At 39.1% G+C, this 21,260-nt stretch overlaps 1 protein-coding gene across 1 annotated transcript in view; it reads right to left on the bottom strand.

The window, feature by feature from the left end:
• The window catches only part of LOC143484583 (uncharacterized), a 34,601-nt gene that overhangs the window by 5,364 nt on the left and 7,977 nt on the right, over positions 1 to 21,260 (bottom strand). Inside the window, exons 11-24 of the mRNA XM_076983386.1 lie at positions 20,357 to 20,527; positions 19,993 to 20,130; positions 19,808 to 19,857; positions 18,307 to 18,439; positions 16,161 to 16,243; positions 15,556 to 15,688; positions 14,708 to 14,898; positions 11,572 to 11,662; positions 11,211 to 11,460; positions 10,952 to 11,133; positions 10,582 to 10,737; positions 10,066 to 10,199; positions 4,120 to 4,253; positions 3,579 to 3,673 (exon numbers count right to left, since the gene is read on the bottom strand). Of these exons, the coding sequence (XP_076839501.1) occupies positions 3,579 to 3,673; positions 4,120 to 4,253; positions 10,066 to 10,199; positions 10,582 to 10,737; positions 10,952 to 11,133; positions 11,211 to 11,460; positions 11,572 to 11,662; positions 14,708 to 14,898; positions 15,556 to 15,688; positions 16,161 to 16,243; positions 18,307 to 18,439; positions 19,808 to 19,857; positions 19,993 to 20,130; positions 20,357 to 20,527 (1,941 nt within the window). The remainder of the gene's footprint in view (positions 1 to 3,578; positions 3,674 to 4,119; positions 4,254 to 10,065; positions 10,200 to 10,581; positions 10,738 to 10,951; positions 11,134 to 11,210; positions 11,461 to 11,571; positions 11,663 to 14,707; positions 14,899 to 15,555; positions 15,689 to 16,160; positions 16,244 to 18,306; positions 18,440 to 19,807; positions 19,858 to 19,992; positions 20,131 to 20,356; positions 20,528 to 21,260) is intronic.

Here is a 21,260-nt window from a genome sequence, read left to right as displayed (position 1 = left end):
GTGGATGATTCTGTTAGAATGGCTAGGAAAGAGTGCAGGAAGGCTGAGCGCAAATGGAAGAGGGATAGATTACAAATATCATTTGAGATTCTTAAATCAACTTTGTTCAGGTTTCAAGAACTCATGAGATCTACTAAAGCAAAATATTTTTCAGAAATGATTTCAAAAAATCAGCATAACCCTAAATTTCTGTTTAACACAATAAATTCAGTACTCAACCATGTTCCACACATTAGCCCTGAAGCATCCTCAAAAAACTGTGAGGCTTTTCTTGATTTCTTTCTGGCCAAGGTTAATAATATTAGAGCTAATATATCAACGTCGGTGTTCAGTCCGGCTGTTTATAAGCTGGGTATTCCAACATTTGAGAAATTTGACCCAATCTCCTTGTCTCAGTTAGCTGACATTGTTTCTCAAATGAAGTGTTCTAACTCTGCTGATGATGTTCTTCCATCTTTGTTTTTTAAGGAAATCTTTGACACAATTGGCCCTGATGTTTTGTTAATTATAAATGCAAGTTTAGCCTCTGGCACAATTCCCGAGTGTTTTAAACATGCAGTTGTACAGCCTCTCTTAAAGAAGCATAATCTGGATATAGGGGATCTGAGTAACTACCGGCCTATATCAAAGCTATCTTTTCTGTCTAAGATCTTAGAAAGAGCTGTTTTAACTCAACTAACCTGTTTCATTGACAGCAACAAAATTTATGAGACTTTTCAATCAGGTTTTAGGGCATTTCACAGCACAGAGTCTGCTCTTTTAAAAGTTACCAACGACCTCTTATATAATGCTGATTCTGGAGGTTCTTCAGTCTTGGTTCTGCTGGACTTGAGCGCTGCATTTGATACTGTCAACCATGATTTACTCATTGAACGCCTGGAATACTGTGTTGGAATCAAGAGTGTGGCACTTAGTTGGTTTACCTCTTATATTAAAAACAGGACCTTTTCAGTGAGCATTGGCAAATACTTTTCTACCTCTACCATGGTGACTTCTGGGGTTCCACAAGGATCAATTTTAGGCCCTGTTCTTTTTTCATTATATATGCTTCCCCTTGGTCAAATAATTCGTAAGCATGGAATCTCATTTCATTGTTATGCGGATGATTTACAACTGTACTTACCTTTGAAACCTGGGAATCATCACCCCCTAGATAGACTCAATGAGTGCATCATGGACATAAAAAACTGGATGACTCAAAGCTTTCTTCAATTGAATGACAGTAAAACAGAGGTTATTCTGTTTGGGCCTCCTTCAATAACTAACCATCTAAAGGAAAATCTAGGCCCTTTAAAACCCTATCTGAAAACTCAGGTTAAAAACCTTGGGGTCATCTTTGATTCAGAATTCAAATTTGAGAAGCAAATTAATGCAATAGTCAAGGGCTGCTTTTTCCAGCTAAGAACAATCTCCAAATTAAAGTCGTTTCTTAGTACTTCAGATCTTGAAAAGGTCATTCATGCTTTTACTACATCTAGATTGGATTACTGCAATGCACTGTATTTTGGTATTAATGGAGCAACTCTGTCACGCTTACAGTTGGTTCAGAATAGTGCAGCCAGATTATTAACTGGTACCAAAAAAAGAGAACACATCACCCCAATTTTGGCATCCCTGCATTGGCTCCCAGTGCATTACAGAATCCAGTTCAAAATAGCATTGATGGTTTTTAAAGCCTTAAATGGACTTGCACCAGCATATATTGTGGACATGCTCTGTATGTATGTGCCCTCAAGAGCTTTAAGGTCTTCGACCCAATCATTTCTAATAGTTCCAAGATCTCGTCTTAAACAAAAAGGGGATCGTGCCTTCACTGTTGCTGCACCAAGGCTTTGGAATGGACTTCCAACTGATGTCAGAAATGCACCGTCTGTGACGAGTTTTAAATCCAAACTTAAAACACACTTTTATTCTTTAGCATTTGGCAGCTAACAAACTGTGGATTAAGGATTGTGTACATGTTAATGTTTGTTCTGTGTTTGCGGTGGGTGATTAGGGGTGGGAATGTTTTTTTTTTTTTTCTATTGTGCAGCACTTTGTTTTAAACGTGCTATATAAATAAAATTTTACTTTACTTTACTTTACTTACATGCCTAGATATGACAAAACATACATCCTGTGCAAACAAATGTACTATATTGGTAAAGTATAAATAATAATAGAATACTGTTGGAAACACGTGAACACAGACACACACATAGCTACAACCATCAACCCCACACTATCAGAGCTAATAATACTAAAAATAATACTTAGCAAAGCTGACCTGGTTTAATTTGTCCAGAATGATCCTCTGCATGCTGATATTTGCCACTTTCTGAGTTATAACTTTCAGATGAATTTTTAGTATGATTAAATCCAGACACAGATCAAACTCGGTGGAATTGTAACCAGCAGGGAATGATGGCTCTGCAATGATTGCTTCTGTGATCTCACCCACAGTGCATCCTGTCAGACACAGAGAGAAGAGATCCATTTCTGTGATATCATTCATTGACAGAGCTATTATGCATTGCAAGCACTGAATCTAACATTAACCATTATTTGTTTTTGTCAGTAGTGAAGACCATGAACTATGTTTTTGCTACATTTGTGAGGACATTTAAAGACTGGAGGACATAATGTAAATCTGTAGTGTTAGTGTGTTTGTGGGGAAATCAAAGTGGTGTTGTGAATAGGACCAGCATTAGTAGTAGCGTTGTCACCTGTCTCTGTGTTCTTGGTAGTCATGTTGGTGCTGCTGAGACTGGTGGTATTCACATGAGCTGTAGTAGTGTTGACGTTGGCAAGGGGGATTGAGGTGGTGTTGTGAACAGCTGTAGTATTAGTAGTAGTGTTGTCACCTGTCTCTGTGTTCTTGGTAGTCATGTTGGTGCTGCTGAGACTGGTGGTATTCACATGAGCTGTAGTAGTGTTGACGTTGGCAAGGGGGATTGAGGTGGTGTTGTGAACAGCTGTAGTATTAGTAGTAGTGTTGTCACCTGTCTCTGTGTTCTTGGTAGTCATGTTGGTGCTGCTGAGACTGGTGGTATTCACATGAGCAGTAGTAGTGTTGACGTTGGCAAGGGGGATTGAGGTGGTGTTGTGAACAGCTGTAGCATTTGTAGTAGCGTTGACACCAGTCTGTGTGTTCTTGGTAGTCATGTTGGTGCTGCTGAGACTGGTGGTGTTCACTTGAGCTGTAGTAGTGTTGAGATTACCAGTAGTGTTGACAGGAGTGCTACTGGAACTTGTAGTAGTACTGAATATGGTATCATTTCTTGTTACGTTGACACCCATAGTGACAGTTGTGAGGGTGGTGGTGATCAAGTCGGGCTTTCCACCAGTCAGACCGATGCCCAGGGTGTCCAGCTGAGACTGGAACTTCTGTTGCTCCCAGGACTGGACCAGTGTGGTGTTCTCAAACAGCTTTAGGTCTGGTAGATTTACCCCCAGTAGATACCGAACTGTACTGACACTCAATTCCTTATACACACAGAGAGAGAGAGAGACACACACACACACACAATTTTGTTCAGTCCAAAACTGTTTCATGGTATCAATACTGAAATTATATTCTACTTTCATGTGTTTCATACCATCACCACTGCAGAGTTCAAGCTCAAGAACGTGCTGATATCCATGTTGATGTTCTGTGTAGAAAGTTCTTGAATATCTGCAACTGGAGCTCCACCTAACCAAGGGAGATAAAACAACAATGCATCTGTGATTTCACAGGGAAAGCTGACACAACCACATTAATGTTAAAACCAGCTCTGAGTTCAAGCTGACAAATCCAGTTCTTGTTAAAACTACGACTACAGGAATTCTGAGAAAGCAAAAGTTGGAGTGGAGCTGGTGGGACAGAGATGATATGATGACACATTATGTTTGGAGAAATCTCTCCCTCTCTCTTTCACTCTCTGTCTGTCTCTCAATATATCTCAATATATACAATATACATATTCTCCTATATGTAATTTCTTTGTTTCACACCATAATCCTCATTGACTCTTGAGCCTTCAAAAAATCGCATCAATATACCCCACAAACACAGTAATATATGATTGTGTACATATGTGTGTGTATATATCTATCTATATGTGAATTCATATGTTTGTGTGTGTGTGTGTGTTTTACCGAGGAAAGGTGCGATGAGCACGTAATATTCAGTGCTGTTGCTTCGCATATCGCTGAACGAGATGTTGGCGATGTTGTACAGAGTTATTTTCTGATCGATTGTGCATGATGATAAATTCACATGTTTTACATTCCTGCAGAGTTAAAAACAACACAAACAGCCTTGTGAACATGACATATACAACATGCAGCAACATAATTTGGAGTGTACAATTAAAAATAACCGAATATACATGATGATGCAGTCAGTCTTGAAGTTCAGAAGAGTGCAGTCCTGGGAACATCTAAGCTACTACATTAGAGTACCTGATAGAGGAACCACGCTAGGAGGAAAAAGACCTCATGGAGTAGGATGAGAGGACAAATTTATCTAGAGATAGACATTTTCTGAATTTCTCTCTTATCTGATCTAAAATCTTATGGAGAGGCAGTGTTCAGCTATTGTGCTGTTTCAAAAGGGAACAAGTTGATAGATATTAGAAGAGACCTAACACTAGATGGTATTACATCTAACATAAAATCACTCTTATTTGATCAGGTTTATTTTACAGAAGGGCTGAAGGCTCGGCTTAGTTACACCTTTCTGCAAGAAGAGAATAAACTTAATGTGCAGTGTAACTGGGAGCCAGTACACGTGTCTGACTGGGAGACGTGACATGTAGAGAGTTCTCATAGTTGTATTGTTAGTGGGAGAAGTATAATGACCAAGAGGTGTAGGGATTGCAGAGGAGAAAGACTGGTACTGAAAACTTGCATTCAGAAAATCTAAGCAAGACATTACATTGCTTAGCTGAGCTGGGAAATATAGTTCTTGTGTTGATGTTTGTGTGTGTGTGTGTGTGTGTGTGTGTGTGTGTGTGTGTGTGTGTGGGTGTGTGTGTGTACTCACTTTAGGTTGTCTGCAGTGATGTTGTTAAGTACACTGACGCTCAAAGAACAGAGAATGGAGCCGATTGCATTCAATTCAGCAGATCCCAGAGTTTGACCAGCCATACGTAGATATACCATAATTATTGCATTAATCTACACACACACACACACACACATCACACATGCACAGGATAAATTGGTCACATATTCTGTTTGTCATAATTTGATCATCTGCAGGAAATACCTGAAATATTGCCCTAACACTAACCCTACAATACCTTAATCCAAGTACAGTATTAACACCAATCCTACCCCATAAGATCCTAGCACTAACACTGTAGAGTAAAATACAAAACCCTAACCCAGCCCACTACAATAATTACCTAAACACCAAACAGTACAGTCCTAAACTTAACCCTGACCACTTCAAAACTAACCTAAACACCATCCAGTACAATACTAACCTTAACCTCACCCAGTACAATACTAAACCTAATGACATGCCCATTACTTTCAATAGACTGAAGCACGTGTTACCTGCTCTGAAGTCCAGGCCCCATTAGTTGTGTTCATTAAAGAGGACAGTGTGTCGATCGTGGTGATTTTCCAAGTGAGGATTTCACTGTAGCTGGCCACACGAGACGTGGAGCCCAGTAGCTGAAGCACACTGTCCCCAAGGCCTGAGGGATATGCCTGCAATACACACACACACACACACACACACACACACACACACACACACACACACACACACACAATCAAAAACAAATACACCTTAGAGTTTAATACATGCTGCCACCCCAAGCCCAAATGGATGCACCTGCAATACACACACACACACACACACACACACACACACACACATACACACATACACACACACACACACACACACACACACACACACACACACAGCGATATGCCAGCAAAGCTGACCTGGTTTAGTTTGTTCAGAATGACCCTCTCCATGTCAGGATACACCACTTTCTGAGTGATAGCTGCCAAGTTACTTGTTAGCGTGGTTACATTCAGACACAGATCAAACTGGGTGGAATCGTAGAAGTGAGGGAACGATGGATCTGTAATGATTGCTTCTGTGATTTCACCTGCAGTACATTCTGTCAGACACAGAGAGAAGAGATAAATACATTTAATGCTATTTGTAATGTAGCTATACTGACTACAAAATAAACCTAACCTTGCCCATTTTGTTTTTGTCAGTAATGAAGACAATGAACTATGTTTTTGCTACATTTGTGAGGACATTTAAAGACTGGAGGACATAATGTAAATCTGTAGTGTTAGTGTGTTTGTGGGGGAATCAAAGTGGTGTTGTGAATAGGACCAGCATTAGCAGTAGCGTTGTCACCTGTCTCTGTGTTCTTGGTAGTCATGTTGGTGCTGCTGAGACTGGTGGTGTTCACTTGAGCTGTAGTACTGTTGAGATTACCAGTAGTGTTGACAGGAGTGCTACTGGAACTTGTAGTAGTACTGAATATGGTATCATTTCTTGTTACGTTGACACCCATTGTGACAGTTGTGAGGGTGGTGGTGATCAAGTCGGTCTTTCCACCAGTCAGACCGATGTTCAGGGTGTCCAGCTGAGACTGTAACTGCTGTGCCTCCCAGGACTGGACCAGTGTGGTGTTCTCAAACAGCTTTAGGTCTGGTAGATTTACCCCCAGTAGATACCGAACTGTACTGACACTCAATTCCTTATACACACAGAGAGAGAGAGAGACACACACACACACACACACAATTTTGTTCAGTCCAAAACTGTTTCATGGTATTAATACTGAAATTATATTCTATTTTCATGTGTTTCATACCATCACCACTGCATAGTTCAAACTCAAGAACGTGCTGATATCCATGTTGATGTTCTGTGTAGAAAGTTCTTGAATATCTGCAACTAGAGCTCCTCCTAACCAAGGGAGATAAAACAACAATCCATCTGTGATTTCACAGGGAAAACTGACACAACAACATTAATGTTAAAACCAGCTGTGAGTTCAAGCTGACAAATCCAGTTCTTGGTAAAACTACGACTACAGGAATTCTGAGAAAGCAAAAGTTGGAGTGGAGCTGGTGGGACAGAGATGATAGGATGTCACATTATGTTTGGAGAAATCTCTCCCTCTCTCTTTCACTCTCTGTCTGTCTCTCAATATATCTCAATATACACAATATACATATTCTCCTATATGTAATTTCTTTATTTCACACCATAATCCTCATTGACTCTTGAGCCTTCAAAAAATCGCATCAATATACCCCACAAACACAGTAATATATGATTGTGTACATATGTGTGTGTATATATCTATCCATATGTGAATTCATGTGTTTGTGTGTGTGTATGTGTATGTGTGTGTGTGTGTGTGTGTGTGTGTGTGTGTGTGTGTGTGTGTGTTTTACCGAGGAAAGGTGCGATGAGCACGTAATATTCAGTGCTGTTGCTTCGCATATCGCTGAACGAGATGTTGGCGATGTTGTACAGAACTGTTTTCTGATCCATTGAGCATGATAACAAATTCATAGGGTTTGCATTCCTGCAGAGTTAAAAACAACACAAACAGCCTTGTGGACATGACGTATACAACATGCAGCAATATCATTTGGAGTGTACAATTAAAAATAACCGAATATACATGATCATGTAGTCAGTCTTGATGTTCAGAAGAGTGCAGTCCTGGGAACATCTAAGCTACTACATTAGAGTACCTGATAGAGGAACCACGCTAGGAGGAAAAAGACCTCATGGAGTAGGATGAGAGGACAAATTTACCTAGAGATAGACATTTTCTGAATTTCTCTCTTATCTGATCTAAATTCTTATGGAGAGGCAGTGTTCAGCTACTGTGCTGTTTCAAAAGGGAACAAGTTGATAGATATTAGAAGAGCCCTAAAACTAGATGGTATTACATCTAACATAAAATCACTTTTATTTGGTCAGGTTTATTTTACAGAAGGGCTGAAGGCTCGGCTTAGTTACACCTGTCAGCAAGAAGAGAATAAACTTAATGTGCAGTGTAATTGGGAGCCAGTACACGTGTCTGACTGGGAGACGTGACATGTAGAGAGTTCTCATAGTTGTATTGTTAGTGGGAGACGTATAATGACCAAGAGGTGTAGGGATTGCAGAGGAGAAAGACTGGTACTGAAAACTTGCATTTAGAAAATCTAAGTGTAACCCAGGTTACTGGGGCTGACACCCCTTGGACATACTGCTCCAAGTGGTTGTTTGGAGGTTGTGGAATCCTGGTTGGTTGATTGACATGGGATATGAAAATATTAATAAATAATAATATAATTAGTAAGGAATTAAAAATGGGTATTTAATTTAATAATATTAGAGTTAAAATTATAATTTATAAATTATAATTAATAAATTAGTAGAAATAATTATTTTAAAATAATAATTATTATATTTAAGCTAAAACGGCAGCAATAGGACCGCTCCTGCGGCAAAAACTGACCAATAGAAACCCTGAAGTAGCTGGCGGTAATAGAACCGCTAAACCCGACACTACTTAGCCAATGAAAACTCTTAACAGCCACTGCGCAAAAAACCAACCAATCAGCATTTGGGTTAGCTAGTCCAGCGCGTCCTGTGTGAACGACGATCGCAAATCTGAGCCGTTCGGATCGCGAATAAGGCAGAACGAGAAATTGAATGAGTACTTTGTGACTGGATTATCGACGCGGTGAGCTGAGTTTCGGCGCCCAATTACTGAACTCCGGATCGGATTTGGTGAGTTAAGTTATGCTCTCCTAAAGAGGTTTTGGTTTTGTGTGCATTGGTAATACGTTTTATGGATACATATATGCCTAGCTAACTGTGTAACTACTGGGCTGATGAGTTAAGAACGGGTTAAACAAATCCTTTTCGTGTGTACCTCTTAGCTGTTAAGCTAAAGCTGTATCACTGTAATGTTGTGACTACGGGGCTGTGATGTGTATATATACTATATATATATTTGGAGATGTTAAATGTGTAACCGGAGCTATATGAAAATGAAGTTACTGTAATTAGTTGACAAATGTGAAACGAGTTGTGATTGAACCCTGTTTTGTATGAATAGGCCAGTTTTGATTGGGACGAATTCTACTGAATTCTGCTCGGACCTGCCGCCTGGTTACCAGTCGTGTGGGATACGAGCTGGCGAGCCAAAAGCCCAAGGAACCTGAGCACTGAGTTTGATATTTACTGTTTCACTTTGATATTCACTGTTTTATATTGTTGTTATTTGTTTATTTTAATTGATTGTTTTATTATTTTGGTTATGTGAATTGCTAGAAATCATTTATGGTGTTGAGAGAGAAATAACATTGATTTATTATATTGTAGAGCAATAGACAAAACAAATACTTACCTCTTAATCTGTGAAATCAAACAACTACCTACCTTCAATACATACCTTAATACTCCTATACATACCTTCAATACATACCTTAATACCTTAATAATTATACTTACCTTAGTGATTCAATTATACTTACCTTAACTCTATTAATCTCTAATTATACCTACCTCAGCTAGTAAGATAAACATTGATATAAAACCTAGAAATTAAATGAAACCTCTGATTAATAATCTAAATGGAACTTAAGATATCAACTTTGTTACCCCTGAGGACTGAGTACTAAATATTTAATTCTGGAAACACCATAAACTCTACCATTGGGTATTGATTAATATTTTGTGTATAACAATAGAGAAACTAAACCTTGAATATACTGTGTGTGAACATTGTTAATGTGTTTTTATTTTTTCTCACCTGATTTTCCCCATTGCACATTGATACCCCTGTTTTAAGGTATTTAATATATTTATTGCAATTTATCTCATCGTATTTTGTGTGTCTTTATTATCCTTGCCTCCAGAGCGAACCTAACTGGTCCATCATTTATCATTGTATTTTAATATTGAATAAATTCTAGTAGCCACCCCCAGGGGGCGCTACATAAGCAAGACATTACATTGTTTAGCTGAGCTGGGAAATATAGTTCTTGTGTTGATATTTGTGTGTGCATGCGATTGTGTTTGTGTGTGTGTGTGTGTGTACTCACTTTAGGTTGTCTGCAGTGATGCTCTCAAGTACACTGACGCTCAAAGAACAGATATTGGAGCCGATTGCATTCAATTCAGCAGATCCCAGAGTTTGACCAGCCACACTTAGATATACCCTAATTATTGCATCAATCTACACACACACAAACACACACACACATGCATAGGATAAATTGGTCACATATTCTGTTTGTCATAATTTGATCATTTGCAGGAAATACCTGAAATATTGCCCTAACACTAACCCTAAAATACCTTTAATCCAAGTACAGTATTAACACCAATCCTACCCCATAAGATCCTAGCACTAACACTGTAGAGTAAAATACAAAACCCTAACCCAGCCCACCACAATAGTAACCTAAACACCAAACAGTACAGTACTAAACTTAACCCTGACCACTTCAAAACTAACCTAAACACCATCCAGTACAATACTAACCTTAACCTCACCCAGTACAATACTAAGCCTAATGACATGCCCATTACTTTCAATAGACTGAAGCACGTGTTACCTGCTCTGAAGTCCAGGCTTCATCAGTTGGGTACATTAAAGAGGACAGTGTGTCGATCGTGGTGATGTTCCAAGTGTAGATCTCACTGACGTTGGCCACACGAGACGTGGAGCCCAGTAGCTGAAGCACACTGTCCCCAAGGCCTGAGGGATATGCCTGCAATACACACACACACACAATCAAAAACAAATACGCCTTAGAGTTTAATACATGCTGCCACCCCAAGCCCCGATGGATACACCTGCAATACACACACACACACACACAGACACACACACACATCTACAACAACTCTGAACCAAAAACACACAAATCAACATCCTCGTCATGAACTATCACAGCAAATTGTACTGAAAATATCAAAGCTGACCTGGTTTAATTTGTCCAGAATGATCCTCTCCATGCTGATATCCAACACTTTCAAAGTTATATCTGCCAGATTACTTATTAGTGTGGATACATTCAGACACAGATCAAACTGGGTGGAACTGTAATCAACAGGGAATGATTCATCTGCAATGATTCTTTCTGTGATCTCACCCACAGTGCATCCTGTCAGACACAGAGAGACAAAGAGATCCATTTCTGTGATATCCTTCATTGACAGCTATAATGCTTAGCTAAATAACCCCACAATATATGTTTGTTAGTGTGAGTATGTTGGGGGTGGAGGGGCGGATGGGAATTAACTGTAAAGTTTGGAGGACATAATCTAACCCTATGTGATGTAGAATGTGTCATTGTGGGAGTGTTTGCTCTGATACCTAGTTCACGTCTGTGCCTTTGCATATTTGAGTTGCATGCAGTAAATAAATTTTGTAGCTTTGTTACTGGGGTCTTCTTTGTTCTCAGGGCTGGCATGAATGACTGCAGAAATGTCTTTTTTACAGTCTTCAAGAATAAACACACAAAATTTGTAATTACATAAATGAACAAATAAAAACAATGCAACACATTCTACAACATTTAGGAAATGAAGAGGTTACATACAGAGGTGAACCGAGCCCAGAAGTCCTGATTCAAGTGGAGGGGCAAGGGGTCTAACTGCTGTAGAGTCTGTAGATTCCATGTTGAGGGATTTCTGAGCACAGAAGAACACTCTAGGTAAGACACTATGCTGCTGAAACACTAATAAACATTAATGAGTTCATGAGGTCAACCACCAGTATTTATGTTACACATAAACACTATACAACTTCACCTATTCACCACATACTGGGCCAAATCAAAATATGGAAAAGGATTTTTTTTACGTTATTTGCTTAGGAACATATATAGTTTAGCTTGCTTTAAGAAATCTAGTATCAAGGTGATCTAGGATTATCACTGTTTTAAATCACTTTCTTAATATAAAAATTTAAATCTCATTCTTTTTCATTTTTCTATCATAGCAGCTCATGGAACAAATATACAAAAGCTGAAACAAACAAACAATCAGAACTCTGTCAAATGTATTCCACGTGTCACAATACGGGCCCCCTGCTGGCCGCCTCTTTCCACAGCAGCAGTATTTCATGTGTCCGTCCCTCAGGTGGGCGGGGCCTATTACAATTCCCAACACCTGAGGGCAGTTTGTCCGTCTATACGTGTCTTGTCTTTGTATCAGCTGACTGCTAGTTATTGTTTCCTTAATTTAGACCAGGTCACGAATGTTGGGTTGTGCACCTTCTCTATTAAATCCCCCTTTTTCCCTGTGTTCTATATATGGTTCTGAACATTACATGTGTTCTATATATGGTTCTGAACATTACATGTGTTCTATATATGGTTCTGAACATTACATGTATTCTATATATGGTTCTGAACATTACATGTGTTCTATATATGGTTCTGAACATTACATGTGTTCTCTATATGGTTCTGAACACTACATGTGTTCTATATATGGTTCTGAACATTACATGTGTTCTATATATGGTTCTGAACATTACATGTGTTCTATATATGGTTCTGAACACTACATGTGTTCTATATATGGTTCTGAACACTACATGTGTTCTATATATGGTTCTGAACATTACATGTATTCTATATAAGGTTCTGAACATTACATGTATTCTATATAAGGTTCTGCACATTACATATATTCTATATATGGTTCTGAACACTACATGTGTTCTATATATGGTTCTGAACACTACATGTGTTCTATATATGGTTCTGAACACTACATGTATTCTATATAAGGTTCTGAACACTACATGTGTTCTATATATGGCTCTGAACACTACATGTGTTCTATATATGGTTCTGAACATTACATGTGTTCTATATATGGTTCTGAACGCTACATGTGTTCTATATATGGTTCTGAACGCTACATGTGTTGTATATATGTTTCTGAACACTACATGTGTTGTATATATGTTTCTGAACACTACATGTGTTCTATATATGGTTCTGAACATTACATGTATTCTATATATAGTTCTGAACATTACATGTGTTCTATATATGGTTCTGAACACTACATGTGTTCTATATATGGTTCTGAACACTACATGTGTACTATATATGGTTCTGAACACTACATGTGTTCTATATATGGTTCTGAACACTACATGTGTTCTATATATGGTTCTGAACACTACATGTATTCTATATAAGGTTCTGAACACTACATGTGTTCTATATATGGCTCTGAACACTACATGTGTTCTATATATGGTTCTGAACATTACATGTGTTCTATATATGGTTCTGAACGCTACATGTGTTCTATATATGGTTCTGAACGCTACATGTGTTGTATATATGTTTCTGAACACTACATGTGTTGTATATATGTTTCTGAACACTACATGTGTTCTATATATGGTTCTGAACATTACATGTATTCTATATATAGTTCTGAACATTACATGTGTTCTATATATGGTTCTGAACACTACATGTGTTCTATATATGGTTCTGAACACTACATGTGTACTATATATGGTTCTGAACACTACATGTGTTCTATATATGGTAGGGTTGTCCCGATCCGATATTTGGATCGGATCGGCCGCCGATATTAGCAAAAAATGCGTATCGGTATCGGATCGGCAGACACGAGAAAATGCCGATCCAGACTCCCGATCCAGTTTTTTTAAGTCCGATCCCGGTTTTCCTGCGCACCCATTTAGATAATCCATTCCAGTTTTTGCTAGTGAGAGTAAAATCCGGTCCGCATTTTCCAGCACACCTTCAGCACACGAGCGTAGTTTCTGCCCCAATTTAGCTCCGTGGCATCTCGGACCGCCGTGTAAATTTGAAGTTATCGGTCAGTTGTGTGGGATTATTTTACCTTAAAGGATGACAAAGACGAAGAGGTAGAGTCATGGGTTAAAGGTCTCCGTCACTTGATTTTTTTGGGGAAAAAATCCGTCAAATCATAATAAACCACACACGCGCGTGCTATCTGTTTTGTGGCCGAAATATTATTCTCACTGGCGCTCATCAGCGCTGGATGGATGATGGCGGTGTCATTTGATTGACTTGCGGTTCATTCCGCCTTCAGATTTGCGGACAGTAGAAAAGTTTTTACCCCCCTTCTGCCTGGCGTGACCGTAGTGCGCGACTCTGTACACCTGCGCGAACGGCGGAGGCTACTTGCTGCATCACATTCTTTTTGCAGTGTTGTCCGAAGCGATATGTGGTAGTATAAAGAAACACCCCTCAAAAACGGGAATGAACATTTACCTGACCAATTTTAATGTTGCAGTAGTGCTGGAATTTAGGCTAAAGTACTTTAAAATGCTTGAAATTGTAATGGGTTGAGCCACCGCGATTACGTCATTTTCGGCGTGCGGACCCTCGCGCTGCTCACGCCACTCGTGCTGCGTCAAATATAAAGGCTTAAACCAGGCTTAACATGGATGGTGTTGTTCTGTTTGTATTTAAAAGCTCTATCCAGTGGTGTGATTTAAATTTGCCATTTAATTTTTTTGTAACATACCTACTTAAAGCAGGTAATCTTACGGCTTATGTTTTTGCGATGGTGAATCTGATAAAAACGAGAGATTCATACCTTTTAAAACTCACCAGGATTCACTAAATTTGACTTGATCTTTAATAACAACTACCCTTTCTCCCTAATAACACCATTTTCTCATTGGCATGCTCCATAAAGTTGAATGTGTCTCACCCGTAGTGCGTGTTACCACTGAAGAGCAGTGTCTGTATACCCGTGACCTGAGAGGCAGTCAGGTCTCTACAGTTCTTCAGCTTCTCTATGATGAGTGGGTCAGAGTTCTGGATGTAGGAGGAGTCTAGTGTGCAGATCATATTACCCAGAATTCCCACATGACTGTTGCTCAGACTAAAGCCAGAAATACCCTAGAACAAAAAAAACACAATGTGGTGTGTATATAAATAAGTTATATATAGGCTATATATAGGCGGAGAAACTCGACGCGTATAAAGGGGCAAAACAGAAAACGATCGCGGAATACTCAACGCGTAGAGAACAAACAGAAAACCAAAAAGAAAACCAAGGACGCCAGGGGAGGTAGCTGGCTAGCTGACAAACGCCGCGAGGAACACAAAACCCTTCCCAAAAACCAAAACAAAACGGACAGGAAGAATAACAGCGGGAGGAAAACTTGAGAGAGGCCAGGGAGCGGCGCAGGAGGTAAGTACTCAAATGGACAGGGATACAAACAAAACAACTGAAACGAGCAAGAGGCAGGGTGGCGAGACACCAAGCAAAGACACTAGAGAGATGGCTTGAGGTTGACGACATGAAGCAGACAACTCAGCGGTGAGGCACTGCGTCTGTCGTCCTTAAAAACACAGGATGACAGGTGCGTGCCATCACCGCTGATTAGCCTGTGGTCTGACTCGCGGGCTCCTCCTGGTGGCGACTGGAGGAGCCGCCCTGGGGCCAGCCCTGACTGTGTGAGTGCGTGTGTGTGTGTGAGAGAGAGAGAGTGTGTGTGAGTGTATGTGTGTGTGTGTGTGTGTGTGTGTGTGTGCGTGTGTGTGTGTGTTTACCAGACATGTCCGTGCATAGTTGAACAGAGTTTGCTGTTTGTTGAGGGCTCTGGATGGAATAGAGAAATCTGCTTCTCCAAGATATATGAAATATGAGGTGCAGTTCTGCACTTTGCCATAACTAAAACACACACACACACACACACACACAGCACCAAATTATAAACATTACAATAGAGGCTATAAACCTGTAATATGACTTAATGGATTAAATCAAACTAATTAAACGAATTATACTAACATGACTAGTGATGGAAAGATGAAAAGAAAGTAATTTGAATGTTTCACAAAAGTACAAATAAGAACAAAACAATGTCTCATTAAAGATTCATATTTCAGTGAAAGAGCATTTCATTAATTAGTTAATTACATTATTAATATATGTCAGTTCATGTTTGAGCATTCCAATACACACTATTGCCACATATTTGTTTGGATTATTTAAATAATAGTTTTGTCCATGTGTGTTTTATACACCTGTAGTACAGGCAATGTATCAGATGCGTGTGTGTGTGTGTGTGTGTGTGTGTGTGTGTGTGTGTGTGTGTGTGTGTGTGTGTGTGTGTGTGTGTGTGTGTGTGTGTGTGTGTGTGTGTGTTACTCACTCGTAGTAGAGGAGCATATCAGGATGGACATCACTGAAGGTGAAAGATGTGTCGCCTTTCACATAGTTGTACATGCTGGTCAGCTGCAGTACAGAACACATCGAGAATCCTTCTCAGTTTTTCAATATACAATGTCCCATGTGTAAATTGACTTTTACCATAAATAAGTAATTATTTTTTAATTATTCAATATATTCTTCAAATTAACTTTTTTTTTTCAATGTAATCTTTTTTTATAAATTATCTGATGGCCTTTTACATCATTATAAAGTTTGTTTTTATTATTATACACTGTAAACCCGGATTTTATATCTACTCAACTGTTTAATTTCAATGTACATAAATATTTAAGTTTTATTGCATTACTATCAAATCTAAGTATATTGTACTCATATTTGCACACACTGAAATTTACTAACAATTATAAGTTTAATGAACTGAAAATTAAATGTTTTCAACTGATCAACTTAAAAACTTTATTGTTGAACACTTTTCCACCATTTTGTTAGCTTGCTGTTTGTAGTCAGGCCAGGCAGACACATATAGGCAAAACACAAGTCCAAGTTGCAGTTTGTTTTAACCAATGCGGCCGATTTTTTAACCTGCTGCGTTTTAATCGGTAGCTTAGGCTGTTTACGAGCTGTGTTTTCTTTTAATATTAACCTTATTTGTTGACGGATATTCTCACGGCTTTTGCAACAAGTGAACCATATAGAATTGTGGTGATGGACAACTTGGCCAATCTACCCCAGGCCGTCTGTCTTCTTTTCGGTCTCATCTATGCCCTTCACCTGGTCTACCCTAAGGGCATGAACAACACTTTCTGCTTCATGCAGCAAGTAATGCTCAAAATTGGTAGTCGTGAACTGCCACCCAAACTTCAGACTTTAAAAAATCAACTTGTAGTGTGAAACTACATGTTTCTGTGTTTGTTTTTGCTCGTGTGCTGTTTGTGGTGTCCACATTATGGCCTACAATTCATGTTCTCTTTTACTTACTGTCAGAATGTCTTTAGTACCAGTAGTAGTTTAGAGAAGTCATTTTCTCAGTGTGTAAGTAGTGGTTAATGTAAATTACTGTAATGTATAAGTAATTTTAAGTAAATACTACTGAACAGAAATAAGACAAAGTATTTTGTCTTTCTTTTTCACTAAATGTTTGTAATCAAAGTAAAAAAGAAAATAAAATATAAATCAATATTTTATTTCTTGAACTCAAGATACTAAGGAGTCAGTCATGGCCTGCTGGTTAGGGAACTGGTCTTGTGACCAGAGGGTCGTGGATTCGATTCCCAGACCTGAGGCCATGACTGAGGTGCCCTTGAGCAAGGTACCTAACCCCAACTTCTCCCCAGGCGCCGGGCTAGGGCTGCCCACCGCTCTGGGCACGTGTGATCCACAGCCCCCTAGTAATCACTAGTGTGTGTGTGTGTGTGTGTTCTGACTGCACAGATGGGTTAAAAGCGGAGGACAAATTTCAATTGCGGTGTAAAAATCACAATTGACAAAATACGGCACATTTACAATGATGGAACTTTTCTGTACTTGTTGTCCTAATCGCTTTACCCATTAATTCTACTTACATTTATGGCATTTGGCAGACGCCCTTATCCAGAGCGACTTACATTTTGATCTCATTTTTATACAAGTGAGCAATTGAGGGTTAAGGGCCTTGTTCCCTAGCAAGACCCCTACCCAAGACCAGGCCATGACTGCCCCAAAAAATTTCTTCTCGGAGAACCACCACACAATCAGGCACCTCAGTCATGGCCTCAAGTCTGGGAATCGAACCCACGACCCTCCGGTCACCAGTTCCCTAACTGCCAGGCCACGACTGCCCTGCATTGTACCCTTGATGCAAACCAACTTTATATTTTAAGTAATACTGACTTACATTTTCATTGCACATTACTTAAATTTTTTACTAAACTCAACTTATCCCTTTAGGCAAAACAACTTTATGTTTTAAGTAATACCAACTTAAGTAAACTCAACTTATACGGGCTTACAGTGTATTATTTGATTCACTTGATTACAATTGATCACTGTCTGCCTTTTAATTTAAATTAAACACTGTTTTACTAATAAATGTTGCATTTGTCCTAATACATAGCAGCTATGAGGTTATTAAATGTCGGCCTGTGTACCTGTGACTCTTGCAGAGAGACCTTGATTCTGCCTGATCGTGGACGACAGGCTTTCACCACCTGTGTGATCGTCTCCGTAGGGAAATTCCGAAGTGAACTGCTCGTAAATCCCTGGAGTAACGTCACCGGCAAACTGGAAACAGAGAGACACACAAATACACACACACACACACACACACACACACACACACACACACACACACACACACACACACACACACACACACACTCAGCATCTTAAGAATTTTTGTGATCCACAGCACGTCTGGATCAGAGGTGGGTAGGAACGCGTTACATTTACTCAAGTAGATTTTTGGAAAAAAGTTACTTGTGAGAGTAGTTTTAATATGAAAGACTTCTACTTTTACTTGAGTAAATATGTGGTGAGAAAAACGTGACTTTTTCTCTGTTACAATCGGATTTGCGCCGCGCATTACCATTACTTTACTTTTGTAAATAATTCGTCTTTTCAGTGAGAAGACTGACCAACGTCTTTTCACCGGAGTATGTGTGACCAATCAAATGAAGCCGGTCAGTCACGTGATCGCATACGCAAACTTTCTCCACCGGCAGCAAGAAAGTAACAGAAAAACCTACCGAGCATCCCTGACCTCATACAGCCAATGTTTACATTACAAACATGTAAAAAGGACAGTTATATAATGCGCTGTCAGTTGTGTGCGCCAAAACGTGTGGACATTTCAGCCTACAAGAACTCAACGTCAAATTATAGGAAACACGTTGCGATAAGTTTGCCGTATATATAATTTTGACTTATTTGTGTAATGATATATATCTGTTACAACTGGAGGCATAATTTTGTATGATGTAATTATTAAATGCAACACAGTGCAATACTAAAAACCAGTTCAAACTCTGTGAGTGTACACACTAGCAATATATGATTATTTATTTGACATCAACTTGTAGCTACACGTATTGGCTGACAGTCTCCTCAGTGCGTTTGTGAAACACATTGAAGTTACACAGGCCTAATAATTAGGAACAAACAAAAATACATATAATTTATAATTAATATTTATATTTATATATTATATTTATTTATAATAAATTATTTTTGTTATCATTAAAAGTCTCCAGTAATTCAATTTTCCATGATGTAATTTATTGACACAGTTGAGACAGTACTCTGCATTTACTCACTACTTGAGTAGCTTATAATCAAAATACTTTTTTAACTTTTACTCAAGTAAAGTTTTGGATGCATACTTTTACTTTTACTTGAGTAAAAATGTTGAATACTCTACCCACCTCTGGTCTGGAGCCAGAGAGATGTGTATATAGCAGTAGCGAACCGTGACCATTAAACCTGGGCCCGCTCCCACATGTGTATTTGTGAGTATGTGTGAGTGAATGTGTATGTGTGTGAGTGAATGTGTATATATGAGTGTGTTTGTGTGTGAGAGAATGTGTAAGTGTGAATATGTGTTATTGTGTGTGTGTGTGTGTGTGTGTGTGAGACTGTTAGCATTTAACTCACTCATCTGGATTTGAAGTGACACTAATCGCTTTTCCAATCAACACCTTAGCCTAGAAAAATTACAAATACACGAACATTATAACTTTTACAAAGCTAGACCAGCATTATAAACGACTTGTTAACATGTCAGTGTATTGATGAGGGAAACATTAAACTCTTCTGTACTTGAGTGTGTGTGGTGTTACCTGGTCTCGATTCCATGTCTTCATGTTAATGACTGAAATGTGCACGATGTTCACAGACACCAGGGACACAGCTGGGATGTACGTCGCCAGTGAGTCCGGAACGTTCACCACTGCTTGGAGTGGGTTTGCAGAAACAATCTGAAAAAGAGAAACAATTAAACTCCAGATTCTCATTAAATTATACCAAATGGAGTTTACAGTTCATATTACTTCATACATACAAAACACTTGTAGTAGTGTGTGATGGTTACCAAGTTGTACTGTGTGTGTATAATTTATTGCAGAAATACTCAGACTGACAAAGACTGTGTTTGGAGCAGGATTTCGTGTGTGTGTGTGTGTGTGTGTGTGTGTGTGTGTTTACCTTCTGAACAAATGTCTCCTGCAGAATCGTTGGTGCTGTCAGAATGTTGTTGACGAATGTTGGATTCTGGGATACAATCTGAAGCTGAGAGGATGGAATACTGGAAATGGTTGCTGTGGAAACACCTCCAATGAGCGTGCCCAGAGACACCAAGGACGAAGCACTGTTGATCTGTTAATCAAAGCATCATTCAGTTAAAATATGTCCAGTGAGGTCAACAAAACATTATTTTAATGAGAACATTACATCAGGTCATTGGATATTTGTGGGTTATAATTCCACATTATTTTAATGAGAACATTACATCAGGTCATTGGATATGTGTGGGTTATAATTCCACATTATTTTAATGAGAACATTACATCAGGTCATTGGATATGTGTGGGTTATAATTCCACATTATTTTAATGAGAACATTACATCAGGTCATTGGATATGTGTGGGTTATAATTCCTGCTACAAGTTGGATTTTTACGTATAGCTTAATGAGAAGCATAGTAAGCTCACAATGGCCAGGAGAAAAGTAGTTGGTTAACTATTTCAAAGCTCATTTTAACCCCAAACCAAGTGAAATTGTGCAGAGGTTTCAGTTTAACTCCAGAATGTGCAACGGAGGTGAACATTTGGCTAATTATGTTGTGGAATCTTGCCCAAGATAGATCAGCTAGTACAGTGGTTCCCAAAGTGGGGGGCGCGCCCCCTAGGTGGGGCGCGGAGCTATTGCAGGGGGGGCGCGGAGCTTGAAAGTAAAACGTGCACATGTGTCAATATTAGGGATGCACCGATTCCGATATTAATATCTGAAAAAATTCTAGATCGGGTATCGGTGACAATGTGACCGATCCATAAAAACAGATCTATTCAGTCTAGTTCTATGCTTATATTGCTTGCTTTTCGGAGTTAG

The sequence above is a fragment of the Brachyhypopomus gauderio genome, chromosome 20 (genome assembly GCF_052324685.1).
Source record: "Brachyhypopomus gauderio isolate BG-103 chromosome 20, BGAUD_0.2, whole genome shotgun sequence".
NCBI classification, from domain to species: Eukaryota; Metazoa; Chordata; class Actinopteri; order Gymnotiformes; family Hypopomidae; genus Brachyhypopomus; species Brachyhypopomus gauderio.
This window is presented reverse-complemented; position numbering and strand designations above follow the sequence as displayed.